The sequence below is a fragment of the Myotis davidii genome, unplaced genomic scaffold (assembly GCF_000327345.1).
Source record: "Myotis davidii unplaced genomic scaffold, ASM32734v1 scaffold174, whole genome shotgun sequence".
Taxonomy (NCBI): Eukaryota; Metazoa; Chordata; class Mammalia; order Chiroptera; family Vespertilionidae; genus Myotis; species Myotis davidii.
In genome coordinates this window covers 2,444,381-2,455,455 of record NW_006289087.1, presented here as the reverse complement: position 1 = coordinate 2,455,455, position 11,075 = coordinate 2,444,381, and the positions used below count along the sequence as shown (strand labels likewise).

The 11,075-nt window shown below is 49.4% G+C and overlaps 1 protein-coding gene across 1 annotated transcript in view; it reads right to left on the bottom strand.

Annotated features, from left to right (window-relative positions):
* The window catches only part of SUSD4 (sushi domain containing 4), a 75,787-nt gene that overhangs the window by 35,399 nt on the left and 29,313 nt on the right, over positions 1-11,075 (bottom strand). Inside the window, exon 2 of the mRNA XM_015562366.1 lies at positions 768-980. Within this exon, the coding sequence (XP_015417852.1) occupies positions 768-980 (213 nt within the window). The remainder of the gene's footprint in view (positions 1-767; positions 981-11,075) is intronic.

Here is an 11,075-nt window from a genome sequence, read left to right as displayed (position 1 = left end):
CTCAAGGGTCCCAGGTTCAATTCCGGTCAAGGGCATGTACCTTTGTTGCGGGCACATCCCCAGAAGGGGATGTGCAGGAGGCAACTGATCAATGTTACTCTCTCATCATTGATGTTTCTAACTCTCTATCCCTCTTCCTTCCTCTCTGTAAAGAAGTCAATAAAAAATATTTTTTTTTAAAAAAAAAGAGTATCTTCTCATGACCAATAAATTGAGGGGTGGCTGCTAGAATAAATGTCTCCCTTGTCAACCTGTCATTGCTTGTCACGGTTGTTTCTTTCCTTAAATGAATCACGTCTAACAGAGAACTGATAAGTAGTAATTGATTTAATCCTCGGAATCAGACATTGTCTGTATCATTACGTATAGTCTTTGCCCCCTACATCTACTGTGCTTTTTATGGAGTAACATGGAAATGAGTGTGGAGTTGGCAGCCCAGTAATAAACAGCCCTAATCTGATCTGAGCTTCTCTCCTGCATCGACAACAATGGTGATGAATTGGATGGCCATTGAGATCGAGAGGGGAGATGATTACTTCTAACGCTGAGATGGATGGATGTGCCCCAGCCCTCATCACACACGCGTGCTTTTCCGTCAGCGTGCAGGACTAGCTCTGAAACAAGGACAGCATCCCCGGGCACTGATCCCTCTGGCACCCGCAGCCTTGGACCCCTGCAGCCATGGCAACGCCAGCTGGCCACAACGCAGACACTGACCACGTGAGAGGTTTCCAAGGGAGGGGAGGGGGTGGGTGTAAGCACTTTACCTTCTTGCACACAGATGGATCTATCACTCGGGATCCACCCCAGGGTCCCATTGAGATGCTTCACACACAGTCTCTTCGTAGAGCCCTTCAGCTTGAATCCGTCCTGGCAATGATAGCGGGAGACGGAGCCTTCGAAGAAAACCCCTCCGCTGGGCGTCCTGAAGCCATTCTCGGGGACGCCGGGGTCGGCACACGCCTGGAGGTCATCGAAGCCTACATGGACAGAGAGAAGAAAAGGTGTCCCGACACATTCCAGCGCTGAGGGTCTTCCCGGCTAAGTGGCAGCTACTGTGTTCTCCCCGACACCATGGCCCACCCAACCACATCAACCAGCCAGCCAGGAACGTAGGCGCTCGAGTGCACAGCTCATTAGAGTTTCAGTTCCATGACCGAGGTCGCTTTTCAAGGAGGGCAAGAGGATAAAGAATAAGCGGGTGGATGGAAGGATAGAGGATGGGTGGATGGATAGAGGATGGGTGGATGGATCAGTGGGTGATGAATAGATGGATGGATGAATAAAGAAAGGATAGATGGATAAATGGATGGGTAGATGAAGGATAGGTGGGTGGGTGGATGATGGGGATGGATGGGAAAGGATAGATGGATAAATGGATGGGTAGATGAAGGATAGGTGGGTGGGTGGATGATGGATGGATGGATGGATGGATGGACGGATGGATGGATGGTGATGGATGGATGGATGGATGGATGGATGGTGATAGATGGATGGATGGATGGAGGATAGTTGGGTGGATGGATGATGGATGGATGGATGGATGGATGGATGGATGGTGATGGATGGATGGATGGATGGATGGATGATAGATGGGTGGATGGATGAAGCCACACAACATCTCTTCTGCTGGACTCATCAGGCAAACGTCCCTATCCCCTCCCCTATCGCTTCGATAGCCTCTAAAGCCTATGTATTCCAGGGACAAGGGAGGTGTGATATGCCCCCTCCCCCCAGGCACAGACACCTTCTCATCTCCTAACCTGAATGGACTGCTCTCTTCACATTTTTACAACCATCTTCCAATCCACATCCCCAGACACCCCAGCCCCCGCCCCGCCCTCTCCAATGTTGAGCCAGAGGTGGTGTATGTCAGGGATTCGGCTGAGACATCTGTGTCCACCCCCTCCTGCCCCAACACGTGCTTTCTGACCAGTCACCGCCTGCGAACACATGAGCCATGCTGACTGCCGGGTCCTGGGCACAGGCCCTCACCACCCTGGGCCGCAAAACTGTTCTCTCTCAGAGAAGAACAGACAAGCCAAGGGAGAGGTGAAGATAAAGATCCGGCCTCGGATCTATCAGAAAAATGACCCCTGCCCTAATAAATAAATGATGAAGATCAGGATGTGAGAACAGCAGAGCTTCCTCGTGAATCTAATTCGTACTCTTCCTTTCCATATCCCTGCCCCTTTAAAAGGACATCCCCGTCCAGTCTCTGCTTTCACGTAACCATAGTTACCCCCGACTCTGTGTCCCTGCCTGGGCCTGTGCTAATGATCAGGGTGCTGCTGGCCGTGGGCTCTGGCCGTTGGCGAAGAGGGAAATAGAACAGCAATGAAAAGAAACAATTGGAAGGCGGGGTGGCAAAAGGCGAAAAATATTCTTCATTTTGGACAACTAATCCCATCGAGCAAGATAGTAATTTTCTGGGGCTTGGAAGAGCTTCGATTCCACTTTGCAAACTGCCCCCAAGCGGATCGGGTCCCAGCCTGGGCCATTTTTTTCTGTGGAGCTGTTCTCCTGGTGTCTTTCTGTAATGTTGATGGGCAGCCCCATCAGATAACGTGTCCACTAAGGAGGCGGGCTGGCCTCGGGGCTGGGGAAGGGGAGTGGAGAGTAACATGCCTGCTAACCACCGAACAATCTTATCCTAGGATCCTGCAGTCCTGAAATCGTGCCATCTCCCTCCCATTCTTCAAATTCTGTGGCTGCTTTGGATCCAAGTAGCCACAGCCTGGAGACGGGAGAGGCGTTCATGGCGTGATTTCCAACATGTATGTTTTGGGGGTCGGATGGAGGATGGGACATTCCATTGTAATGTCCTCAGAAGTGGCGTCCCCTAGCACTTGCTCCTGAATGCCATGGAGCGCAGCACTTAGAGACAAGAGCGGGTCTTTGTGACGGTTCATTTCCTGTGTCAACTTGGCTGGCCAGGGGATGCCCAGATATTTGACCCAACAGTATTCCTGGGGTGTCTGTGGGGGTCATTCTGGGGGAGATTAACATGTGAGTGGTTGACTGGTTAAAGCAGACTGCCCTCCTGCATGTGGTGGGCCGCAGCTAAACCATTGAGGGCCGGCACAGAATGGAGGCTGGGGAAGGGAGAGTACACTCTCTCTGCCTGCCTGGCTTCAAGCTGGGACATCCGTCTTCCCTTGACTCGGACTGGAACTTACACCATCAGCTCTCCTGAGTCTCTCCAGCTGCCAACAGTAGATCTTGGACTTCTCAGCATCTATAAATGCATGAACCAATTCCTTATGAGTGTGTGTGTGTGTGTGTGTGTGTGTGTGAGAGAGAGAGAGAGAGAGAAAGAGAGAGAGAGAGAGAGAGAGAAACTCCTATTGGTCTATTTTCTCTATTGTGAAATGTAAGAGAGATGAAAACACACATAAAGCATGACTGGCACATGGTAAGTGCACAATAAATGTAGGTTATTCTTTATCCATCAGTTCCCTAAAGAACCAAAAAATACAACTTCATAAAAAGGCAATCTCCTCATTTCCGAGAGCCACCGTCATTTCCAAAAATATCCAAGCTATTTTCCCCCTAATCTGCCCCAGAATTAAGTGACTTTGCAAATGACTGTTGACTTTAAGAATAACAACGGAGTGCTTCGCTTGGCCAACAGCTAAGCTGTAAGTTGGTAACATAAACTTCCAGAGAACTGAACTCTGATTTCTCTAACTTAAGACACCAGCTTGGAGGGGGACTCGAGGGCCAGCAAGCAGTGTCCAGTGCAGGGACAACTCTGGTCTTCGTTACCAAGACAGCAGCCGGTTCCTTGGAAAACTCCCCAATGTCCGCTCTCAGGATGAGCAGTCAAGCTCCACGGAGCCCCCGATGCAGGTGCAAGGCCACGTACATTCCGGGGCCCCAGTGAGTCACACTCAAACCAAACAAACAGAAAACACCTAGGCGTTGAGGATTCAAGGAGAAAGAGCTCACAGCACAAGAACCAGACGAAGACAAATTTTTCAGTAGGAACGGACACAAACAATTCGACAAGGGAAATCAAAGGCTTCCAAATGGATTTTTTTTGTGAACTTAGTGCTGGGCCATTCAGTGTATTAACGGTTACATATCTAAGAGGTATCTGGGCCCGGCCAGCGTGGCTCAGTGGTCGACCTATGAACCGGGAGGTCACGGTTTGATTCCCGGTCAGGCCACATGCCTGGGTTGCGGGCTCCATCATCCCCAGTGGGAGTGTGCAGGAGGCAGCCAATCAGTGATTCTCTCTTATCCCCGATGTAGTTATCGACATAACAGCAACTCGGAATATTTGGATGGCAATCAAGTTAGGCAACTGTTCCCTAGAAACAGTGAGAATGTGTGCAGGTTTCAAGAAGGAACCAGAGAGGAACAGGACGTCTGCCACGTCTGAGCAAGGAAATGTAGCAAAACGAAGTCTTCACAGCATAATTTAGACCTGATTAAAGTGGATGGAGGCCCCAGATGTGGAAGTCATGGCATCCCCCCGTTTTGACTCCAGGACTAATGTGAGCTCCCTGGGGATTTAATTCGCGTTGATTACCCCATCATTCCTGGATCCTTCTACTCCGTTTCAGGGCCAATAAAACTGATAACGATGCTAACTCGGAAAGCGATTTTTCACTCCGGTCTCACGATACCGCTTCATAAGGGCATGGCCCGCTAACGTAACGAAATCACTCCAGATGATGACAGTGTGACATGGAAAAGCAGAATAAACCTTTTTATCTGTTCGAAATAAAGCAAGCACAGGCAACCGTTCACCGGAGAGCAAGGACTTCTCCCAGCAACGCGAAGATGGTGGCTTGGGCATGTCCCGGCTGATAGGAACTTTAGGGTTACCGGGTGACAGCACTGACTCAAGGAAGACGGCCAGGATGAATAAAAGAACGGATTCACACCTTTTAAATGTGGTTCTTTCCTAAAGCAAATCCTTACGGAGCCAAATGAGGTTGCCCGTCTAGCTGAGCTCCGCGACCCTGGACAGATAACTGCATCTTACAGGGTTTTCGCATCTTATCCCCAAACAAGGCAATTGGATGACTTCTCAGCTCCCTTCCACGTTTAAATCCAGAACTTCTAGACCAGTGGTTCTCAACCTTCCTAATGCCGCGACCCTTTAATACAGTTCCTCATGTTGTGGTGACCCCCAATTTCACTGTTACAAATTGAACATCATTAAAGCATAGTGATTCATCACAAAAACAATATGTAATTATAGATGTGTTTTCCGATGGTCTTAGGCGACCTCTGTGAAAGGGTCATTCGACCCCCAAAGGGGTCTCGACCCACAGGTTGAGAACCGCTATTCTAGACTCTTTCTGATTTAAAAAAAAAAAAATGGTAACAACCCCCACAAGGCACAAACACTTACATGGAAACAGCCCACATGACAATTCATGGGTGGCTTGAAACAAACCACCAAAAACTCCCAGAAATGGCTTTCTGCTTTCTTTAAAAACTCCGGTTCCCTTTCTTTTCTGTGAGCAACACTAACGCATAAGAGCTTGACAGTTTACAGAGCGTTTTAGGTGCGGGATCGCAGCTCCGCCACAGAACGGCCCCGAGAGACCAACAGGACAGGCGGGGAGGATCCGTTCTCACAGGCACCATGAGCATCCGACCGCTAATGAACGGTCCTACCTTGACAGCCGCCCCGTCAGAAATCCCGCGCATTCCCTCCCCACGGTGGTTCATTCACAAACGGCCTCCACATTGTGGGTGTCACACTCTCAAGTGCCACCCAGACTTCCCCGGGGTTTGGGGACTGGGAGGAAGAGCAAGGTTCCGTGGGACGTAGGGCGGTGTCGTGCAAGGAGACTGTCTCTGGTCACCACCGAGATGACCTTCCCTCCTACTCACAGGCAGACCTCAGTGGACACTTAGTCAAGGAACCACGAGTTCAGGGCTCTGTTTGTTTGTTTCTTTTAAAGATAATTAGCTCAAGGAAAACCTTGCTTCCATCACCTATATATATAAAGTCACCATAAAAAAATCTGCTCAACCCGGCCAGTGTGGCTCAGTGGTTGAGCGTCGACCTATGAACCAGGAGGCCACGGTTCCATTCCTGGTCAGGGCACATGCCCAGGCTGCAGGCTTGATCCCCAGTGAGGGGCATACAGGAAGCAGCCAATCAATGATTCTCTCTCATCATTGATGTTTCTCTCTCTCCCACTCCCTTCCCCTCTGAAATCAATAAAAATGTATTTTAAAAATGTGCTCAGATGTTCCAGTCACCACCATTTCTGCCCTGTCCCCCTAGGAATTGGCTGTCTTTGGTCAAAGCCACAATATGGTTCATGCATCAGTTATTAGCACTGAATGTTAATGATTACAACACAATTCCCCACATAAATTATTAACTAAAAAAAAACACCCAAAAGGTATATTATAGCATGATCCTTTTTTTTAAATACACAAAAAGGAGGCATGTACATAGAAAAAAAGGAAAAGAAATCTGCCTAAATTTTAACTGGGTTATTTGGGGTTGAAGGTTGATTTTTATATTCTTTTACATATGTCTGTATTTTCCAAATTCTCTGCAATGAAACATTTATAATTAAAAATAAATGAATAGTGCCCTAGCTGGTTTGGCTCAGTTGATAGAGTGTCAGCCCGTGAACCAAAGGGTCCCGGGTTCGATTCCGGTCAAGGGCATGTACCTCGGTGGCAGGCTCCTCCCTGGCCCAGGCCCTGGTCGAGACTCATGCAGGAAGCAACCAGTCCATGTGACTCTCTCACATCGATGTTTCTCTCTGTCTTTCCCTCTCTTCTCCACTCTCCCTAAAAATCAATGGGAAAATATCCTCGGGTGAGGATTGAAAAGTAAAAAATGAATTTTTTTAAATGTATGCGAATGGCATGGGTGTGTTAAATTGGTGGGGGTGACAGGAGGGGGGCAGCACTGAAAATCCGGGGGCCCACGCCTGGCAGACAGCACGAGACCAGGAGAGAGCAAAGCCGACGTGGGGAGCCGAGGGTGACACAGCTGTCTAGTAGCGACCGATAATGAACCGTGACTTCCTATCTGAAATCACTTCATTTCCCAAACCCTGGATTATAAATGGGCCGTCCGTGGAGTTCGTTTGTGAGGAAACGAGGCTGGATCAAAAAACGTTTGGATGAAATGCCACCGGTTCCCAAAACAAACACCCTTTTCTCCGACGGTAACCCGCACACCACCCGGAGGAGTAAGACAAAGGCCGCAGGTGATGTGAGATGTTCTCCCAGCAGCCCCGGGGCCGCCATGGCGCACCTTCACTTCAAAGAAAAACAAATCATCGTCACGAAAGGGCATCGAAAAATGGGCTCTTTGTATGTGCAGATTTCTACCCTGATTTGCGGTTTAAAATGTGTGTAACAGCCCTGACCGGTGTGCTCAGTGGTTAGAACACTGGCCCGTGCTCCCAAGGGTCTCGGGTTTGATTCCTGGTCGAAGGCTCGTACCTGGGTTATAGGTTCAATCCCCCCCAGGACCTGGTTGGGGCATGTGCTTGTGTGGGAGACAACCAATTGCTGGGTCTCTCTGACATGGATGTATCTCTCTCTCTTTCTCCCTCTCTCCTTCTCTCTCTCTCTCACACATTGATGTTTCTCTCTCCCCTCCCTTCCACTCTCTCTAAAAATCAATGAAAAAAATACCCTCAGGTGAGGATTAATAAAAGGCTGCGTTACAGCAGTGATAAAGGTAGACTTGGGGAGCAGTCCAATACAGGAATGAGGGGGGCATTTAGGAGGAATGCAAGGAAAAAAGGCACACACATACTCGTTTGCTCAGGAACGGGCTCAGGTTTTTCTGTTCTTGTTTCTTTTTTCTTGCAAAATTTTATAAACTCTCCAAACCTCTATAACACAGAAGCCCGCGTGTCTTTCTCCCGTCTCCAACCGCAGCCTGCGTGCGCTATCATTCCCGGCCAGAAAGGAAACTAGGAAAAAGGATTGCGGGGACCTGGGCCTTGGGCCGTGCCTCCGTTCTTATCGCCGGAAGAACAGCACAGAACTTTCTGCTCCAGGAGTCAGCCGTCGGCTGATTTCCTCTGAGCTCAATTCGTTTTTCTAATTTCATCTCTCGGCTATTATTTCAGCGAGAAGCGCAAGCCGTGTCTCCACCTGCCGGGTCCTTGTCATTAGCGGCCAAACGAGTGAGCGGGAATCATGTGCTCCATTGGCACCACTAACGGTCCGGTTCTTGAATGTGGTGCTTAAAATATGTCATACCAGCCCCTCCGGAAAAACCATATGCTACTGGTTACACCGAAGGACCCTGGCCGGGCCAGTCACACCTTGAGCCGCCTGCAGACGAGGTTGTCATCAGTTTAAAGTTGGAGAGGGAGAAAATGAAGCGGCTGCTATTTAAGGTTTTATGGAGCCTGCAATTTGTCCCATTAGCTGGCAAATAGGATAGGCCGGGAGCGAAAGCAGCTCAAGGCCAGCTCTCGTATTGGCGTCCCTTCTCTTCTGTCTCCCCAGAAAGTAAGAAAAACAACCCTTTTATTTAAAAGAAACATACACAAGCTTATTAAAAACAGAAGAATTCCCAAATAACGCCCCCATCTGTGAGTTTAGCCGTAAGAAAAAACTCGGAGAAGACATGACCTTAACAGACATATACGGAGAGAGGCGGGGAGATGAAGTGTAGAACTGGTGTGGGGTTTTACCGGGGTCTAAGCAAAGGCCATTCATCGGTCAGACACGCCTCGTGCAGGTACAGTTTCTCCTAAACCACGTTTAACTCGCCCTATGACTTCAACCACTTCATCACAGAGAACAAAAGAACATGACTTCCTTTCATATGGTTCAAAGCAACCTGGTGGCTCCCCCGAGCCTGGGGACTTGAACTTGGGGAGCTGTGGATCCTGCTTGCTCTGGGGATCCTCCGGCTCAGTAAAGGGCACGCACGGGACACAGGGGTCCGCTGTGCATTTGGCAAAAGGCAGGTGGGGTTCCAGGCCAGAGCCCAGTGTTCTCCTTGCCTGGCACCCTCGGGCCTGGGATCACCTGCAGGACCCTGTCCCTGGGAGCTGTCACCAGCCTCAGAGATTCCAGAAGGCATTGCATGTGCACTCACAGTGTCCAGGGTCAGACCGTCTAATCGCTGAGAACCATCCGCTGGCTGGAAACGTATCTTCTGGGGGGAAGGGGGATGTCTTGCTGGCTCTAGAGCACAGGGAAGCAGCTGGCTCTGATCTCATTAGCCACAGACAATCTTTCCCTCCACACTCGGGACTGGACACAATCGGAACACCATAGGGGTAATGTTGTCTGTCAGCGGTAAAATAATTAGCGTTCTCTAAAAAAATTTTTTTTAAGAAAATTGGCATTTTTTACCTGTGCTTCTAGACATGATAATCACAGTGTCAAAATGTCCAAGTATGTCTGTCTATCATCCTATATAATAAAAGCGTAGGATGCAAACTGTCCCCTTGACCAGGAATTGTCTGGGAGTTCGACCAGGGGGCAGGGCCGGCCGGGGGAAGGAGGGAGGCCCCAGCTGGAGGGGGGTATAAGAGGGAGCTAAGCGGGGGAATACCCAGTGGCAGCCGCTAGCGACCTTACCAGTGCATGCATTTGGTGCACTGGGCCTCTAGTTAACAGATATTTGACTCCGCATGTTGAACAAAGGGCCCTCAGGCACAGTGTCTCAGTCCTTCCTCCTGGGCCCTTATGTCACAAGGACGCCAGGGCTCTGAGCGGTTACATGACTTGCTTCTGGTCTCAGGGTAAGAGGCACCATCAGAATGAAGACCCACACCAGCCCCTTCCTGCTCTGGCCACCCAACCATGCTCAGCGCGGGCTTGTCCGGTGGCTCTGAGTTCCGATCTACCTACTCTGTTCTTAAAGGTTCCTGATTCCTCTCGTGGGACAGATCGGGGACTCCTCTCTGGGCAAAATGCACCTCTTTGCTCGCTTTTCCCCCCACCTGACAGCCCAAACCATTCAGAGACTCCGTGCACCTGCCCAGGGAATGGGCAGTCCCAGTGGCCGACCTTCATTTGTGTCCGGTTGCTGATCCTATCCTTGTACTTGGTGTACCTCCTCTATTCCCCTCCAGCTCCCTGGACTCTCTGGGGGTGATTTTTCACTTCAATCCAGCAGCCATATCAATGGGTATGAAGAAGAGTGAGAAAAGAGGGATTTGAAGTTCGGTTTTCTATTTATAATCCGGGAGAAGGCTCAGACACCTGCAGATTTGGGATTGTGAATGGCCTTCATTTCCCCCAAATTATCCCATTCTTGACCAACAAACAAACAAGAGTGACCGGGGGTGGCCTGTTTTGACTTAATACTTTACAATCTCATTCCAAAAAAACTTGAAAACGCCTTTGCCTGAAATCGCCATGCCTTTCCCCAAGTGTTCACACTCTTAAGTCCTTTTCCCCAAGGTTGTGGCTTTCCCCAGCCCTTCATCTATGTAGGCCACCCCCCCCCCTAACTATCTCTAGTTTCTAATCATTTGTGTTCGGTGCTCCTCTCCAACTCTAAGCTCTTAGGAGGCACACACTCCTGATTTCTTTCTGCATCCTCCAGTGCTCACATGGGTAGAGCTCAGCAAAAGTCGATTTAGTAAATGGACCAATGGATGATGGATGGATGATGGATGGGCAGATGGGTGGATGGCAGGATAGACAGATGGGTGGATGGATGGATGGATGATGGATGGGCAGATGGGTGGATGGATGGATGGACAAATGGGTGGATGGATGGACAGGTGGGTAGATGGCAGGATAGAGAGATGGAAGAGTGATGGATGGATGGGTAATTAAATGGCAAGATAGGCAGATGACTGAATGATAGATGAATGAAAAAATGGAAGAGAGAAGGGAGACTCTTCCTTCTGCATGCCACTACCACTTACTCTCTTTTTTTATTTCTCTGGAAATATTTACTCATCCTCATTCTCACACTCATTTGACTCCTAAGCATATTCGTAGTCGAGGAAGGTTTGTAATTTCTCTGCTGCCACCACTCAATTGAAAGCATGCCGGCAGGCTGCAGCCAGGGAAACCCACCAAAGGCCCAACACCTGAGGGGCTAAGCCACAGCCCACATGTCACTGTCCTCACTTCCTATTTTAAAAAAC